Below are 19,583 nucleotides of genomic sequence, written 5' to 3' on the forward strand. Positions count from 1 at the left end.
GGCATGAAGAAGTCCAAACCCTCACTCTGGAAAGTTGGTGTTGACTCTGAAAGGAAGAGGTTACCTTGTAAGTGAAAAGGAAGAAAACATTAGAAGTTTCTAGCACCAACAGTGCAGGGTCAGTGCACATCAGAGAGCTCCAGGCAGCATCATCGCAGCTCTCCGAACACCTCCTGGTCTTTGCAAGCCGCCAGACGCCATCCCGTGGCCATCCCCATCCCCACCAACCTCCCCAGCGCTCCAAAGCTCCCGGCGCGCTCAGGGATGCGCTGTTTGCTGGCTCCGAGTCCTTCATGCTCCACGTTCTGTGCTGCGGATGTAAAGCAAGGCTGAAAAATTCTGCTGCTTCCCCAAAAATGCCCCCAGAGAGGCGCAGGCTGCGGGATTGCCGGGGCAGGTTTCAGGATGCATCCGCTGTGCCATCACCTTTCTCTCTTCTGCTGGCTACAAGGACAGCCCCAGCCCTGCAGGAAAACCAGGGCATGCTCCTCACCGAGTGTGTGCCCAACCTGTGCCAGCCACGGCCATCCCGCGGGGTGACATTGCTGCCCTGCTCAGTCACGGTGCTTCATTGTGGGGTTCCAGCTGTGGGTTTCTCTGCATTGAAGGCACTTGAGATGGTATTTCATGTTCACACTCAGGTGTTTATTATTTCTTATCAGTAAAACAGTGTCACTACTGTGAATTTGGCAGCAAGGTACAAAATGGCCAACAATCTCTTGTACAAGGGCTTTTAAGACTAAATTATCCAATTAAGAGCTGACACTTAGATTCTTTTCCCTTTTAACCCAATAACTGATCCCACAGAGCCCACAATGTGGCCTTTTCTGCCCAATTACAGAATGACACCCAAACCCATGAAGAAGAAGGAAGAAAAAGCATGAAGAAGAAACCCAGGACAACACCCTGTGCCCTCCACCTTGCTTCCATCCACAGCATACTAAAAATGCCAAACCCCTAAATTTCTCATCAAGTGATACACCTACAATGCTCTCTATAATCTATTTCACACTTTTGTGGATTCCAGTCTATCTTGAAGTTGAGGAAACTTTCTCCATAAGTGAGGGTCAAAGTCAGTGTTCCCCTGGGAGTCAGTGCACCCCAGAGCAGACACAGAAATATTCCCAATGTGCTCTGAGTTTCTACACTTTATCCACAGTCCCTTGTCCCACCAGCTCCCTCCTGCTCTGCCACAGTGCCCAGAGCTTCAGGAGCACCTCTGTCCCACTCCTGCTCCCTTAAATCCCCTCTCATTGCCCCAGGAAGGGCTTTGCCCCCATGCAGGACACGTCTGACCAAAGCTGACAATCCCATGTGCTCACTTTCCAGCTAAAGGCACAAAACTGAGCTTCCAGCCTTGCTTTGGTTATCCAAAAAACACAACACAGCCTTCAAGGCTGATGTAAACTCCATGTGAAGGGGGTGGGAGGGAAGCTGTGCAATCCCATGGAAGGAAATTCAGCTGGCCCTCCATATCCCCCCTTGCTGCCCATCCCGCTCACCCTACCCAGGCTCCTTCCTGTGTTTTAATACAAGAGGGGAAAAAAAAGAGGAAAAAAATAAGAAGTGACCAGAAGCAAAACGAGTCCTCAAAGGCAAATGTTTTCTATTACAGCACTGGTTCTTTCAGGCCCTTTGATGTTGCTTCTCCCACACAGAGCTGTTTCTTTCACAGTCTGTTCTTGCACATGAACAAGATGTTACACGTACTCTACACAGCACATCCTCAGCTCTTATTCAAAGCATATTTGTCCCAACTCACTGTACTTTGTAACATTTTTCAAACCAGAACTCATGCATCATAGGCACAGAGGCATTTTTATTCTAGTTCCCCCTTTTCATATTTAATTTTCTTCCAAATTCTTGGAGGTTCTGGTCATAAATAGGGAAGTGTTGACATTAACTAGGGTTGAGAGAGAGCTGTTAAGTTCATGGCAGTAGATTAATTTTTCCAAAATGTTAGGGGCTTGAAGAGCTTTGTCAGAGGCTAGATCCAACATTGGTATTTAGATGCTGGAATAGCTAACTTCCATGACATTCTTTATTTTACTTGGGCCCACAATTTTTAATACCATCTGCTTCCTACCTGCCTATCACAAGCCTTAACTTTTGCATACTGAAAAAATTGTTGAGCACATATTGCATTGATAAACGATTACAGTTCTTATGATAAATTTAAATTGCAAATTATTTGAGGGAAGGAAAATATTTTTGTTCTAGCACAATGGGGTTTTCGTAATCTGTGTTATAAACTATCCAAACACAAGTAATAGCTGGGAGCTTCTGCCAACTTACTCAACTTTGGTGGTAGTTCAGAAGTGGTGCCAGAATGCAGGAGGTTTCATTAGGTCATGGAGGGGTTAAGCTACTCATCTTCTGAAAAAATCTCTTGTCATTGTCTCCAAGATTCATTTAACTCATGTTGTCAAATAGGACTTACTTCTACATAAACTATAGCCAAACACCTTGCAGAATCAAAATACAATGGATAATTCTTCCAGAAAATATGACATTATCTGAAAAATAATTGAAAATACCAAATTCTGTTGTACCACAAGATAAGAGACAGTCAAGAGACCACCAGGAATTTTACCACTGCTATTCAGTAAGACAGGCAACCTATAGTAATTAAACCATAATTGTGTTTGTATAGAAGGTAATAAAATTTTATGGCCCTCAGAAATAAGCTAAGGAAGAAGAAGAGTGTTTGAACTCTTGTACAGTGTAAGATGATGCTTTTTGGACACACAGGAACTGCTTGACAGCCTGGTGTCACTCACAGTCCTGTTGAATCACAGGGACTGCCACTGCAAAATTAGGCAGAGACCAAGAGAGACCTGCCCTGGTCAGTTAGAGGTGAACAAAACCTGTGATCTTTCAGGAATAAATTCTTACTTTACAGTAAGGAGACTTTGGAGGTGGAAGCACATTGGATTTTGTTGCTGCTACTAAAAATATGCTCAGGAGACTATTGCCTGTGTTTAGAAAAGGAGCCTGGTATCAAACCAGCCAAATTGGTTCACTAAAAATAGGCATTTCTTTGTTCTGTGTTTTCAGGTCTCATTTCTTTTAAACCCCACAATCTTTTGTGATCATCCAAGCTAACTTGCATTCTTTGCTAATAGCAAGAACCCACCTCCTCTCCATCTCCAAACTTCATCATGCAAGAACAACAAACCAAATTGCTCCAGGTTTAAAAAGAAAATGCTGGCCCTGGCATGATAATCAGAGGCAAGACTCAAACCAAAAGGCTTTAAGATCTAAGAGCAAGTAATAAAAAGCAGCTTGAATGCAAAAAGGGTTTGGATTGAAACAAGAGACTTCCGCCAAGTGCCCAGTCCACTGTGAAGGGATGAAGGACAGCCTGGAGGTGCAGGGAGCCTTTGCAGGGGTTTCTGTGCCTGTGCATTTGTAGGAGCAGCAGCCCTGTCCCTGCAGCAGGAACCAAACCCAGCTGTCACCCTTAAACCAGCTCTGCAGCAAAACTACTCCCTCAGAAAACAGACTTGCCCTAAAAAATATCTACTTCTGATTATAGCCTGATGACAAAGGTCCTCGATGGGACCTTTGGGAACTTGATAACCAGCCCTTAAGGAAACCCAAACACAAAACCTCTGCCCTCCTCAAAACCAGCTGGAACTGAGAATGCCACTCCAATTCTGATGGGCAAGCACAGCTCCATTTTGGAGTGGATTAAGGAAAGCAGCCCTAGACTTGCCCACAAGGAACCTTTTCCTCTAAATCTGGACAGGGCAGACACCCATGAAAAGTCTCAGTTGTCTGAAAAACGCATTTTTCCTTTGAAAATTAGCAGGGCAAGATTAACTCAAGGCTAAAACTCTTAATTTATCATTAGGGGAGCACATCACTACTTCCTTCTCACTGGGTCTTCTGGTACCTCCAGTGACCCATCTTACACTGAATTTGCTAAGGATTACTCAACAAGCCTCAAGAGAGAGTAAAATACTCAATGATAGGCAAAGATCCTTCCCATCTCCTGTGGACAGCTGCCATTCATGTAATAGCCTTGGAATACAAGGGGCAGTTTGTATAGCTCCAAAAATATTCCTTGGCCTTTACTCCAAAAAAAAAAAAGCAAATGCAACAAGCCTATGACTTCATGAAATTCTTGAACTCATGTTAATGCAAAGCTTTTTTATTATTAAATTACCAGGAAAATTATATGCTGATTAAATTCCTTCCAGGAAAAACAAGTTCTCATCTTTATTGTCACACAATGTATTAGCAGAGTCTGCAGATAAGAATGTGAATATTTGCAAAAAATCATTTCCCTGGGCCAGTCTATTGTGTTTGTGCACCAGAACCTCAGTTCCAAATCTGCCTGAGCCTGCTCAAGTTCCACCTCTGCAAACAGCCCCCAACACAGACCTGGAGAAACATGCCAAGAGAAAGCTTTGCATTTAAAATGTTTTTAGCATTTTGAATTATTAAAATGATTCTCTATTTTTATCATGACTTACAAAATAATTTTTAAGAAATTCCACTTTAGTTTTTATGCAGCATAGAGTTCCTCGAGCCTTTCAAAAATGAGTTTTCCAATAAAGTCTGCAGGACTCAGATTTACATCCTCACCCACTGACAGTTTAATTACTTCCATTGTAGGAGAAAGTATTTAATCACATACAGTCAGAAAAACAGCCCCTTAAATACAGGCTTTTGGGCCCATGATCCCCCCATTTGAAATTCAATGAAGGAGAATGAAACATGCACACTGGGATCCATTTCCTGATGCAGAACACTTGATATTATCAAAACATACAGAGTTCCACAGCTGACACACACATTTTTCTAAACCATTGGTAAAATCCTTCCAGCATTTCAAGGCCATGAAATGAGGATTCAGTGTGCTCTGGATATGATCTAAAGGCAGTGCTGGTCAATGAGCTGTGCAAAGACCATTGCTGTAATGCTGTGCTAATTAACATATTAAAAATAGTCCATCTAAAATGCTGCTTGAATAACACAGGTATTTTAACTTAGTTCTCAAGTATTACAACATTAAAGGTAATTCATCATTGTGATTCTCAGAAAAAGATATGCACTAATGATTCCTTTTAAAAAGAAGGAAGTGGGGGAAAGACAGGAATTCTCAGACACTCATCATGGCAATTCGGCAGCAATAAGTCTGGTAAAGTCATAAAAACCAGTTGTTAAATGTCAATAGTTATACATTAAAGCTGCCTACCAGCACCAGCTGGCCTTCTTTCCCAACTGGTGTCTAATTCTCTCAGGCAAGGCAGGTAACAAATCCAGAAATGCAACTTTTAAAAGTCAGTTTTAGAGTATGCTGCAGTATCAGTGAATCCTCTGAGCACTGACAACTCAAAGGCAGTGAAGTGCAAGAATCAATAATCAGCACGTTAGAAACCTTAGTTTCAAAATGAACAAGTTGTGCTAGGAGTGTGAAAGAGAGCCTGGGCCTACCCTGGGCCTGTTACCCAGCAACATCCATTGGTTCTGAAACAACAGACACAGCCAGAGAGGGCATTACGGATATATTTTATATTTTATAAAAGAGCAATGTCTTGTACAAGACCTTCCAAGAGTGGGGAATAGGCAGAACACTACAAAAACTGCTGTAACAAGAGTGGCTGTTTGTGCGCTCGCTTTATGCAGCTTACATTCGAATGTTCACAGAGGCCAGCACTCAGACAGGACTCTCCACTAACAAACAAATCTGGAATACATCAATTGTACAGGTAAATCAGCCAAAATGAAGCAATAGCTATGCTCTTCTCGGGTTTAAGAAAGCATGCAATAGGTTTCCCCCTCCTGGCACCCCTCAGATTTCCACACAGTAAAAGCACGGTGGAAGGGAAGCAGGGCACAGGTAAGGGGGTGGATTTCATCACAGACTGTTTATCAATATTTTGCAAAATGGAAAAGCAGCCTTCCTTAAGCACCAAGAAGGCAGAGAAGATACAGGCATGAATAAAAAAATAATTAAGCGACTTAAGACATCAAAAGTTCAAGAAATAGCACTGTGCATATACAAACAAAATTAACATTCAATACTGTAGAGCTCATTTAAAAATGGCACCAATGGACAATATTTTACAATATGCACATTTATTTGAAGTGGGGAACTAATGTTCCACAGGTGGAAATGATCATACAAATAATAGTGCCACTGTTGGCCCATTCTGGTACTTCTTACAATTTAATGGAAACACTTTTAAAAATAATCTGGTATGTACATGTCTTCTGGATACCCAACGGCTTCTTCAGAACAGAAAAAACTACAGTTCTCCCCCTCCCTTTTAGCCAGACAGTATTGCCAGAGATTGTGCTCACATCTAAAGCACATAATCTTACTTTAAATTCAGTGCTATTTTCTTTCAGAAAGATCACAAGTTGTACTTTTTAGGTAACAAAAGCATTTATGTTACAAACATTCAAAAATGGAAGCTTATGATTCTGGCAGACAACGTTGCGTATTAAATACAAACCAGCCAGCAATTACTGAACATAAAAAACTTATTCAATCATAAAAAAATACTATAATTCATCACCACAGACTTTTTACAGAGTTATAAATAATAAATAGCATAACACAGTAGATTACAAACGGATTTATTTTGCCCCGTTATAGTCTTTAAAAAGTAAAATATCTGTTCCTACCTCAGACTGACCAAGGTACTGTATCAAGACTACTCATAGCTCAGAGGGAACTCCTTCACCAAGCAATTTGCAGAGCTTGCATCCAATCCAAAGCCTTTCCTTAGGGATCCAACGTTTGCTGAGCTGTTTGCTCTGCTCATGGCCAAGGAAGGGACAAACCCTGCCCCGAGCAGCTGCAAAGGTCTCACCCTGGCTGCCCTCAGAGCTGGGGCTGCCCCAGCACCTCCACACCTCAAAGGGAACACAAAGGGAAGCAGCACCCCTGGCAGGCTTGGTAAGCACTCTATAAACAAGCTGTACACAAAGGACTTTCCCCACCCACCCCTCTGGTTTACATTCCATAATTTTGTAACAATGTCCCCTAAGGCACAAAAATACTTATGACCTCAATGCCACAGGAGACATCGATGGTGCCATACATGGTTCTCCTACACAGTAGTTTAATTAACTTAGTTATCTGCACTGTATGTCTTCAATCGAGGTGTGGATTAATTTTTCCTGGCCAAATCTTGCTGAATAATGATCTTATTTCATACAATCTGCAGGACAAATGTTCTGGGAAGAGAACTATGCAGCTAATTTAATTGTTTGCAGAGTATTATTATTTCTTCACTGATGGCAAAAGTGACAGTCATTAGTTATTTTGCTGTGGGGTTTTTAGTTTAATGTAATAGAGTGAGATTTCCACACTCAATGTGGTCTTTGTAAATGAATTCATAAAAATGACTAGCAGCACTAAGGAAATAAAATATTTTTTCTCCCTTCCATAAAGGAATTTGAGGCTAGTAACTGAAAAAAACAAAAAACAAAAAAAGCAAGAGTAATTTTACTCAATAGTAGAAGTGCCAGAGAATAAATTAGTATTTTCAAATCCTTCCAAACCAAGTTATTTCCCTAAACATAGCGACCATGATAATGACAGAAATACATTCCTAAAAATTGCAACACTAATAGGTAGATACCTATTCCTGGAATCAAAAAGTGTATGCAAGTTCCTGAAAGCAAAAGTTAGTATAATATCAGCAGACATCTTGTTTAAAAAATAAATTCGCAAAACCAGACATTAATATGGTCTACAATGTCCATTAAATGGATAAATTAAAAAAAACAAAATCACTGGAAAGTAGCCAAGGATTACAGTAACAACAATTTTTCCTTTTAATAAACCTCATATGAATGGTTCAAGGATCAGAGTTCATTTCTCTGTACGAGCGTACAGCGAGGGGACAGCACAGCCAGACACTGACTCAGGACTGGGTGAAGTCACTTGGGTGAGAAGTCATCCATGAGAATGAAGGAGGAGCAGGAGTTGGAGCAGGGCACTGGGGACTCCGTGGTGATGCTGCCTTTAGTCAGGGAGTCCGAGGAGGAGCCAACGCTGCTGCTGCTCCCGTCCAGAATATCCGAGGACAGGCTGGGGAAAGGGAAAAAGCTCCTTTAGTGCAGGGCCACGAGGCTCTGAGCAAAGCTTCCCCCTTGCACAGGACCTGTAGGAGACCTATACTACCACTCAGTCTTTCCTGCAAGACTGGCAGCCCTGAAAACTCCTTGTTTTCTGTAGCATGTTAGAGACATTCATGCTCCTCATGGGAACGAGGAGCAGAATTATTGGGTTTTTTTAACATGCAGAATAAATCATGAAGGTGATTTTAATCATAGAAAGGAGGTGACAACAAGTAAATATAAAACCTTAAAAGCTTATAGTAAAGGAAAAATAATAAATTAATCAGTAAAGCAGCAAAGCTATCATTAATTAGTTGGTATGCTCTTTAACACGGCACTACTCAAAGCAAGATTGAGACCTATTTTTCTCACAGAATTCCTGTGTTTGGATTTTGAAGTCTAGATACAAGATCCCAGAGGGCACATAAATTGATGCTTTTTCAATTTAGGGGGAAGCAACATGGAAAAAAGCATCCAGGCAATTTCAAGTCTGTAGTGAAAGTCTGAAATTACAATAATAACAGCTCGTATTTTTGAATACGTAGTCTCTGACTCAACACAAAAAAAAACCCTTGGTATTTTATGGTTGTAATAAAGAAAGATAATTCTAAAAATCATGAACTTAGGGACAAGAACAATCAAGTACCCACACACATTTTCTAAGTATTCAGTGAAGTGCCACAGATACTCTACAACCACTGCCTATAACATACTGCAATGATGAACTGAAGTAACTTTGCTTATGAATCAACAGGGATTTGCAACAATTATATTCAGTGTAAAAGCTTTGATACCCAAAATCTAGGCTAGGGTCTGTTCAGGAAGAATTGATCAAAGGAGAAGGACCATTGTCACAGGGCAGCTTCCATTAATACACATCCACAAGAGACACACAAAGTATTTTTTTTCCTGGAAAAAAAAGCCAACTAGAAAGCTTGTGATAAATGCACATTCCTTGTTTTGGCATTTCAGGGCATGTGAAATATTTTACCATGAACTGAGATCTGTCAGATGTGTAACATCTGGAGAAAGCATGTTGGTTGTTCCTTGGAAAAGTCTCTTTGGCTGACTTTCAGTTTCCATTTCACCTAAGGAAAACAGTGCAAATAATCAAACTCACTTGAGCCTGCAATATACATTTAATATTTGCCTGCTGTAAAAGACAGGTTTGACCTACAACACCCCAAGGTTGCATTTGTAACACCAGTTCTCCAATTCAGCCAACCAAGACTAAGACATCAATTTGATGATAGCTTTTGTTAGACCATCCAGTCCATCCCTAGCTAAAATTTCAGCAGTATCTGAGGGGCTACAATGATCTCAAAAACATAAAACTTGCTGCTTGTACTGCAATCAGACAAAATAATCTAAAGCAAACTAATTACCATGACATATTTTAAGTAAACAGCTGAGATGAGGTAACTGATATAAGTCAAAATATGAAGTTTAGTGATTATGAAAATAAGAATGACAGCTGGGTTCAGTTTCACCCTCCCCTGTACAATGAGTTCTGATGCATGGGAACACTTTTACAGGGAAGCTGAATGGAATAAATCTGTCATGTGGGAGCATTTCCACTTACTCATCATGGATCAGACTATCTTTGTACCTGTAATCATCTACAGACATTAAGAGATTAAATATGATGGGGAGAATTCATGTAATCTGTTTAGTATAATCTGCAGTGAGAGTGAGCTGGCTCACTAACAGCTGCTCTACAATACACATTTGAAAATACCATAAACTTCAAAATAAATTTATAAAACCCAAACTCTCTCATCTACAGTATATTTTCATTCTCACTTTGGGAAAAAAAAAAGCATGAAATAGTAACAATTTCTGGCTTTTACCTGCACTTTTCAGTAGTTTCAGAGTCAGCTCAAAAACCTGACAGAAGCTGAACATTATACCAAACCAGTCTATACATTCTGCAACAGAATCACACTGCTACACTTTATAGAGGACTGGTAACTTCCACAAGTTTCATCTCCTTCAGCCCACAGGGATACATTCCTATCTTAAGGCAAGGAATAATTACTTCTAGCAAGCAGAATGGGCAAAAAACATTTATAAAATATTTGGTCTTGCAGAAAAATGAACAAAACACCAACACTTTTGCCCCTTAAATTTCACAGGGACAAATCTGCACTGCTAAAATACATTGCAGAATCCACCAATATAAATCCTCTGTGGCAGTGAAAAGTTCTTCAGTTCATGGCTTTCCTTCTCCTACTGTACATCTATGGCTGAAATTCAGAAAAAACCAGGACCACATATTTAGGAAAAGAAAGCAAGTTCACTTACATGGATTAGATGTTTCAAAATTAGGCAGCATTTTGAAAATTTCCATATATTTCAAGAATGAAAAGGAAAACTCATACCTCCACTTTGCAAAAGATGTTCCATGGGAGCCCATGGATTTGGTGAGGAAAGGCCAGTCTGTCTACCTGCACTGCTTTTACAATTTGTGTAAGTGTGGATATTTATTCCTTATTGATCATTTAGTTTAATAAACTTTTGATCAATTTTAGTGCCTTTAAAATACACAGGAAATAAAAGCCAAGATAGAACTGACATCTATGAGAAAACTTTTCTCTCTCCTCTGTCAAATCAGTATCAGTTAGACAATGTTCTTTATCTGACAGGACAAGCAGTACTAAAAAAAAAAGCCAACAAAACCAGTAACTTTTCTCAAAGCCTAAATGTAAGTCTTGTACAATAAAATGATGTTTTTGGTGCAGTTAAGAATACCTAAGTTAAAAAAAAAAAAAAAGCAGAAATGATAAGCACAGCTAAAGGCACAGTTTAGGAATATCTCATTTTTACAGTTCTACTGTGGAGATTTGTTTGAGGATGTTACTTGTAAATATCTAACAAGGAACAGTTCCAGGAAAGAATGTATTTTCCTCCTTCAGGAGGAGAGGGCACTGATCTATTCCATTTCTCTAAACACTCACCTTCTGAACTTTCAGAGTGAAAACAAACATTCAGTACTAAGTTTAGCAGATACTGCATGATAAGCAACATTCCTAAGATGATCTGAAGGGTGTGCACTGTTCAGTGGTACTTGGAGGAATGTTTTGAACATTTGTAAGCTCTGACATTTAATCTGATGTATAACAAAGTTTGCCTCTGTCAAGCAGTAGCTGTTTTTTAAGTTTTTCATTCCTGTGTTTTAGATTAGCTACTTTACATTGTATTTTTGAGTTATGCTTGGTAAATTACAGTTCATTGTGGACACAAGTGCATTATATCTACAGAATTACAAAAAAATGTATCCAGCTAGAAAACTACATCCATATTAAGGTAAGGTGAATACACATACCTTTTCTTTTAATGGGGCCAAGAACACTGGGCCTGATGCAGTTGATTGGACTTTGACTCCTCCTGCTGAAGAGAGAACACTGAGAGTCAGGCCTGTAAAAGTTCCAGTTTGCACCAAATCAACACAATCACAGCATATGAAGCATTCTTCAAAACTATTCCTGCACAACTGGGATTTTTGTGGAATCTAAATACATAGATAACAAATAAGGGCTGCCTATTAGAGCAGATTATATGCCACACAAAGTTGTAGAAGATTTTCTAAGGTTTTCTCCTTCCCTTCGTGAATCACATCCTCATTTCAATCCTTTTCCAAATTTTGCAGTGTATTTATGTTAAACCAATCTGCTGACAAAGTTAATTTGAAATACCTGAGGACTTCCCCTCAAGTTACCGAGTCCAGTTTAAAGCTGACACGTGCCCTATAAGAGCACACAAAGGCTGAACTTTCAGAGCATTTTTATGTGGCAATGCTTCAGCACTTGTAAAACTGAAATCTCTTTTAATGCCTTAACATCAACTTGAATTAATCTTTGGCTTAAATTCCAATGTTAGCACGACAGACACTCATTTCTTACTTGCAGAATCGCCTTGTTGGACTGGGAATAGGGCTTGGAGGCAATCCATTACTGCTCACAAACATTTGCAATGATGGTGAAAAACATTGCTGCAGGAAGAAAGTTCAAATGAAGATAATTTAGAATTTCCTTTAAAATACTCAGATGTTACACTCCACCCTCCAAAACAAATATCCCCTCTTCTATTCCATTTTTATTCTTTAAGAAAAACTAGCAACAGATTACACAGATTATTATCAAATATAATCTTACAAGTATTAGAATTTAACTTAAAAACATACTGGCCCATGCAATTCTGCTCAGATTAACTAAACTTGAAACCCACAAGAGAAGTAAAATTGAAATAGACACTGTTCTCTAAATAAGAGAATTGTTTCTGTTCTTTGTTACATTTAGAAACAGCAGTACAGTACTAGGACTTACTTCTTTCAAGGGGCTTCTTAAACAAACAAGTTGAGTTTACTCAAAATACATCTGACCTGAAAACTGACAATATTCCAGAGTAAAACAGGATATTTAGCTCTGTGATTCTGCAGCTAATTTGAGCTTAGCCCATGAATGCTTCTAGCTAAACACAAAAATCTTTCTGTCAAGTTATCTGCTAGTGCTTTACAGTCAGAATTGCAAAGGTGCAGAACCAGCTGGCAGCACCAGTGTTTTCCCAGGAACACATTTACCCAGCGCTCATGTGTGGCTGTTACATGCACCAATCTGGTGGGAGCAGAGATTGCTTCTGCTCTGTACAAAAGCAGAATCACACAAGAGGGTGCCAACAAGGTCAAGCAGCCCATCTTCACACCCAGTGCCAGCTTCTCTGTGCCACATTTCAGTTTTCCAATCATCACTGGAGAAGCAGTTTATCTACCATGCAGCTCTTTCTCTGGCAGCTGCCACCAGTTTTTAGAACAAGTCCAACACACCCAAGTCCTCCTTCAGAGAACATTTTTGCCTTCCTTTCCATAAATGATGGACACATTTTCATCTCTTACCACACAGATCTGCAGTTCAATTTTGGTCATTCTTCCCCAAAATCCCCCACTTCTGCACCTGGAGATGCTGTCCATGACTATTTTCATGAGCTGTTCCAGCTTCCCTAGAACCAGAATCCCAACCCACCCAACACAGCAACTAAAATCATCCAGTGTTTCACTGCTTAAACTCTGCAGACTCCCAGATGGCAACCATTGATTCTAAGAAACCAACAAAATATGGACTTGGCTTTTTTGGTGCTTGTTCAGTTGTGTTGTTGAGGGGTTTTTTAAACTATGGAACAATTTGTGAAGTTACAGATCTTGACAGTTTAGCTTGGTCCAGAATTCTGAGATATTGTCTCAGCCTGGTATTTGACTTATCCTACCTTTCCTATTCCTCTTGTAGGTGAAGGTGCAGGTGAAACTGGAACAAAGTCTATTCTCTTTGGGGAAAAAGATTTCTCAGACTTGTCCAAGTCATTGTCGCTCTGTGAATACAAAGTTTCAGACTTAACACTGGCACAGGACATTACCCTGAAATCCAAGGCACAACCTTCTAATGGAAAGTCATTGGGTCAAATGCACAAAGTAGCTAAAAGCAGATGGGCTTAAATTCTTCTTAAATTATTTTCACAGTTAATTCCTCTCTTTCCCTTAAATTCATCATTTGAGTGTAAAAGTGGAATTAAATAGGAAACATCTATAAAAAGATTACCAGGCTCAAGCTTTCCTCCCATGACTGGCTTATCTGCATTGCTGTCTGCACTTCCCTAGAATACAAAAAACCCCATCAGTAGCTACAAAGAGGATAACTCTGGCTATTTTATCACCTTCTTTCAGTAACACTCACCTTTCATGTGCTGCTTCTCTGTTCATTAAATCCACTCCTTCCTCCTGCAAGAGATAAATGTCCTAAGTTTTCCCATAACATTTGACTCATCACAGGTACTTGAAATAACACTTGTGATTCCATTATTTGCCATCAGGATTGAAATATGAACAGCAGAACCACTACACAGAGAGACAGGCCAGCCACCAGTCCAGCTCACTGCTTCTCTTAAATGAAATACTCCTAAAATGCAAGGTAGCTTAAACACAACAATAAGCCTTGCAAGGCCACTTCCTTGATGAAATTAAATCTTAAGAAATATTCAGTTTTCTTTAGTACTTGAAATACTCAATAGGAAAGAAACCCTCACTGTGCAAGTGAGTATCACTTCAGTATCACACAGTACTTTTCATTCTGTTACTGAACACACAGATAAAAACTCCACTCACCCTCCTGATCTGATGAAGTCGGCTGCTAGGAATACGAATGGGAGATGATGACAAAAACTGGGGAAAAAAGTGACAGCCACAATGATTAAATCACACACCACTGCTTGCATGCACACTATTTACCATCAACTTCATTCTTAGGGAGCTCAAAATGAGCTGCACAACTGCATGTGGGTGACTCAAACAATGTTGCAAAAAAGCAAACACTGACCTTCAAGACAAAAGACTTGTTTTACCACTCACAAATTCCTGGTATCACTCAGCAAGTGGCACAGATGTGACTTGCAGGCAGATACTGCTCAGCATCTCCAGTGCACAAATAGCTACAGATGCCATTTAGACAAGGGAGATACTACAAATGAAACTGTGATTGTTACACAATTCCCCACTGCCCAGGATATGACAAATTCCTGTAGGACACCCAACTCAACCTGCTGGCTGTTGGAAAGGAGAAATCTCAGTGCTTCAACCCAGTCTTGAACAACACTCCCTAAAGCTTAACTTCTGCAAGTTTTCAATTGTGTGCAATTTTATGCATTTAATTTCTCTGGAACTCTAACACCACATATAAATGGGCCGACAGTTCCCACTCAGGATGGCTGTTTGTCCAGTGTCACACATACTGACATGCTCCAAAATTCTGGATTCCTAAGAAGTCTCACAACAGAAGACTTTGAATTAAAAATCCATGACACCTTTCCTGAACAGAAGACATAGACAAAAATTATGTCAGGAATTTAAGGTTTTGAGAAATGCAATATTCAATCTTCACTATCCTCAGACAAGACAGAAAAATTTCAGTGGAAAGAGCACACAAATGCCTCACCTGACAAGGATAGGGTAGAAAAAAGAAATGTAACATTTCTGAAAAGTTTAACAACTGCAGTAGTGTACACTACCAGAGAGCAACAAATAAATCTCTCTTCTTTCAGTGATTTTCTGAGGTCTAGTGTTCTGCCTTTGCAAAAAAGAGCACTATGTCAAACAGGTCAACAAAGAACTGTGACACTGTCCATTTTCAGAACACAGTAAAACACCCTTTCAGGACACTACATTCTGACAGCATTTTACTCTTCTAACACAGGCCTAAATTAACTTTAAAATTGGACTTAATATGGGGAGTCACACAAAATGTCAATTACTCTTGTCTTCTTGGGGACAGTCAACATACCAGTATTATTTCACTATACATTGCAGTTAGAGATGAAAAACTGCTTATTCTGCAGCTTGGAAGCTTGCTAGGATAGTTAGTGCAAATACAAATCAAGTTTAACTTCATTTCTCTACTCCAATTATGCCCTGATGTGTGTAAACATGACATGCTTCAGATTCCTCACCATTCCATGGCGGCTCATAACTGTTGTGCTGTTCCTGCGAGTCCGCAACACGTAAGGCTGAAACACCTGGGAGTTGTCACTGCAGGGGGAGAAAACAAAGTTTTGTGAGCAGCTTTTTTGGGTGCGCTTTACTTACAGCCCCACAGTGCTGTGACACACGCTGCAGCCGGCACAGCGCTGCAAACACCATTTGATTTGAACGGGAGCGCTGCTGTCGCCGGGAGCGCGGCGAGCAGTGGAAGGGGACAAGGGGGCACCGGCGGCCCTGCGGGACACGATCCGCAGGCCGCTGAGGGAGCACCGGGCCTGGCCCGGGTCCCCGGTGGGCAGCGGCGACCCCCGGGCTGGATGAGCCCCCCGGGCCCCTCACCTGAGCCCGTGGATGAGCGGGGCGCTGTTCGACCGCCTCAGGCCGCCGCCGTCGCCCGGGGCCGCGGCGCTCCCCGGCGGCAGCTCCAGGTCCAGCTCCATCTTCTCCTGAGCCATCGCGGCGGCGGCGGCGGCGGCTCCGGCTCCTCCGCCCCGCGGCGGCGCCCATTCACTGCCGGCGGCCGCCGCGGCTCCTCGGGCCGCCGCTGCCCCGGCCCTACAGGCCCCGCGGGCGGCGCCGCGGGCTCAGCCCGGGGGCGCGCCGAGCCCGGCGGGGGGGGCGGCCGCAGCAGCGCCGCATCCCGGGGGCGGCCCGGGGGCGGCCGATTCCTCCAGCGGCTGCAGCCGGTGCCGCTGCCCGCGGTGGCGGTGGGAGCGCTCCCGCTGCTCCCGGTGCTTCCCTCGGCGCCGACCGCGCTCAGCGCCCGCCGCCGCCGCGCACTGCGCATGCGCGGGGATCGGGGAGCAGGCAGCGCCGCCCGCCTGGAAAGGCGCATGCGCGGTGGCTCCGCACCCCGGCACTGCTTCCGCGGCGGGAGAACTCCCGACAGCCCCCGGGGTCGGCGCGCGCGCTGATTGGCTGTGGGAGGAGCGTGTGTGTGTTTGAAACGCCGCAACGGTCGCTAGGACGCGCGCGCCGCGGGGGCGTGGCCGGGCCGTGACCTGGAGGAGGATCCGGGTTCGAGTCCCGCCCCGGCCACAAACCTGGCGCGTTTTCCTGTCTCAGTGGGGAAAAGGTTTTATAACCTGCTTCGAGATTAGCTCCCCTCCGACCTGAGTCCCGCGGGCTTTCCCAGTGTTTTCCCCAGCCCTCCCCAACTGCTGAAGCACGTACCAGGGATTTGATTGCAATGAAAGTGTGCTAAGCATTCAGAAATCTGCTGTACAACTCGTTATGAGGTGTGATCCGAGATCTGGACAGTCTTCAGGTTTGGACTGACTTGGGCAAACCCACTCTAAGTGATCAAAGCATCAAAGTTTGTGCTTACTTTATAGTATTTTTCTGCAATAACTGTTGTACATATTTGTCTCTTACATGCAGGGGGCTTCAGGGTCTTTCCCAGCATCAAATTTTAAAAGGTCTTAATTTTCTCCTGGAATAAAACAGTTCTTTTGTCAGAGTGCTAGGTGTTGAAACTGTTAAGATAGAAAAGTTAGGGGTTTTCAACATTTCAACTACCTTAGTTGGGAACACACCTGGATGAATTATTCTCTTAAACAATTGAGGGTAGACGCTTCTAGATAACTGATTAGAACTCTTGTTTCTGTACGTTAATATTTATTATGGTACCTCCTTGCATTTTTTATTAATCAAGACTGGAGCATATTCCATTTTTCTATGTTCAGGGACTCTGTGTCTCATCCGCTGTTGTTGATGCTTACATTCTTTCATTGAAATGATACTATTAATGGAGAACTTGTGCTGACATGCACAAAGATGCATGGAGTTGAGTTAAAAGACCCAGGAGATTACATTTAAAATATTTACAGGATTTTTAAAATGTATTTATATTGGAAAAACCCAGAGAAAAAATCCTCATCTTGTATTACTGCAGAGGAGAAATACCTTTCACAGTCCTGTGCCCCTTACACTATGGCCTACCACAGCCCATAATGACATCCTTTTGTGAGGTGGTACAGAATTGCCATCTCCTGCAAAGACTGAGAATGTAAATATGCAAATAATTTTGCCTAATTTCTTATAATTATGACAAGTCTTATTCACTGGAAACTTAGGATCTGCAGCTGTGAAAGGAATATACTGTTAATCCCCTTTTGCTGCCACCATTCTCTAAAAGCAATATGACACTTTTACAAAATCTGCACCAAAATCCTTGTCTGCTGCTTCAGCACAAGCATTTCACAGCTTGGAACAGCTTCCATACCTTCATTTTCCATGGCTAGAATTGCCTAAAAGGCAATTCAGGTGAAAGTTCCTAGCAAAACTTCTAGCTCTGAATGGAAATCTACTCACAAATATGCTGATTCTCTTAATACAAAAGCCACCTGCAGGATCTGACTACAGCACTAAACTATGTGGATTTTGCTATTTATTTTTACTGTGGACTTATTATATTATGTCCTTGCCACTAAGGGCAGCAAACAGCTTCAAATGCCATGTACCAGGATACTGTTAAGGAAAAAGCCAACAATATCCAAAATGTGGCTGAGAGCTCAAAAACATCTGCTCCGTGTTCTCAAATTTTCCAGTGCCAGGCACATCATCCTACTGTCTGACCAGGATTTACTGGTACCAAGAGAACTTTAATGGGAATATATGTAGAAAGAAAAGTGTCAGGGTGACCCTCAAAGGGCTGAGGAGGGTAATGAGGGAAAGTTGTGCTGTGGAACAGAACTATTGAAATGAGGAAATCTGAAGTTGTTGAGTTAGATAACACCATGGCAAGAGGGTTAAGAAAGGAGAGAACATATTAAAAAAGAGCCTTGGGAGGGTGAAGGATGTATATTCATAGCGGGGCAACAGAGACTGAAAGAATGAGATACAAAGGGAGTGAGTACAGTGATACAGAGGGACTGATGGGCATGAAGTGAGTAATGATGTGGGGGGATTTTAATAGTGTCAAGAAAATACCCCTGTGGGTGAAATAAACACAGCCACAGTCACAAAATGCCATCAGCCTTAGATAAATTAGTAAGCATGGAGCCCATGAAAAAATATTCTAGCTTTCTATAGTCTACCCTCTTTCTCTGCTTATTTCTGCTCCAAAAGACTGCCTGAAACTTTCACTACAAACAGATGAAGAGATGGAGCACCTCTCTTATGAGGAAAGGCTAGGACAATTGGGATTGTTCAAACTGGAGAAGCTTTGGGATTACCTAATTGTGGCCTTCTGGTACCTGAAGGAAATTCACAAGACAGATGGAAAGAGATTATTTACAAGGGCCTGGATTGACAGGACAAGGGGGAATGGCTTCAAATCAAAAGTGAGTGGGTTTAGATAGGATATTAGGAGAACTTTGTCCCTGGAAGTGTCCAAGGCTGGGTTGGACAGGGCTTGGAGCCACCTGGGATAGTGGAAGGTGTCCCTGCCCATGGCAGGGGATGGATCAACATGGTTTTTAAGGTCCCTTCCGATCCAAACCATTCCATGATTCCATGGTTAATGCCTTGTTAAGGCAAACCAGATTTCCACTTCCCAAGTTAGGAGCCTCAGCACTGTCCACCAGCCAGTGTGGCACTGCCCTTCCAACCTATTTCACCACAACCTCCTCTAGGTATAAACTAGGGCCACACGTAGCTATTAAAGTATTCTGAAAACATTTGGTTTAATTCTTTATTCGTGGAGCTATCTAGGCCTGCACAGAAGCACCCGCTGGTATTTCTGCGAGCGAGAACACCTCGGTACGAGCTCGGAGGCGGAATTTTCGCTGTGTAGCGACCAGCGCGGAGTCCCTCGGCCGGAGAGCTCTGCGGGACGAGCTCGCTCCGGTCCGATCAGAGCGATGTCCCTTGGTCAGAGAGCTCTGCGGGACGAACACGCTCCGGTCCGATCAGCGCGGTGTCCCTTGGTCAGAGAGCTCTGCGGGACGAACACGCTCCGGTCCGATCAGCGCGGTGTCCCTTGGTCAGAGAGCTCTGCGGGACGAGCGCGCTCCCCTCCCGTCGGTCCCCTCACGGA

The 19,583-nt window shown here is 42.3% G+C and overlaps 1 protein-coding gene and 1 non-coding gene across 3 annotated transcripts; both read right to left on the reverse strand.

Annotated features, from left to right (window-relative positions):
• Positions 1-5,499: 5,499 nt before the first annotated feature.
• On the reverse strand, positions 5,500-16,417 carry PABIR2 (PABIR family member 2). 2 transcript variants are annotated; one of them, XM_074551285.1, is made up of 10 exons: positions 15,944-16,417; positions 15,574-15,652; positions 14,237-14,293; positions 13,809-13,852; positions 13,674-13,728; positions 13,345-13,446; positions 11,988-12,076; positions 11,411-11,472; positions 9,077-9,173; positions 5,500-8,056 (listed from the first exon to the last, which is right to left on the reverse strand). In XM_074551285.1, the coding sequence occupies exons 1-10, from the start codon at positions 16,057-16,059 to the stop codon at positions 7,906-7,908; spliced, it is 852 nt and encodes a 283-aa protein (XP_074407386.1). In that variant the 5' UTR covers positions 16,060-16,417; the 3' UTR covers positions 5,500-7,905. The 2 variants fall into 2 exon arrangements, with proteins under 2 accessions (XP_074407386.1, XP_074407385.1); XM_074551284.1 differs by having other exon boundaries at positions 11,411-11,475; positions 15,944-16,413.
• Positions 8,128-8,271, reverse strand: LOC113459436 (small nucleolar RNA U109). The gene has a single exon (XR_003380656.2). It is a non-coding gene; the product is annotated as a small nucleolar RNA U109 (small nucleolar RNA).
• Positions 16,418-19,583: the final 3,166 nt, after the last annotated feature.

The sequence above is a fragment of the Zonotrichia albicollis genome, chromosome 14 (assembly GCF_047830755.1).
Source record: "Zonotrichia albicollis isolate bZonAlb1 chromosome 14, bZonAlb1.hap1, whole genome shotgun sequence".
NCBI lineage: Eukaryota > Metazoa > Chordata > Aves > Passeriformes > Passerellidae > Zonotrichia > Zonotrichia albicollis.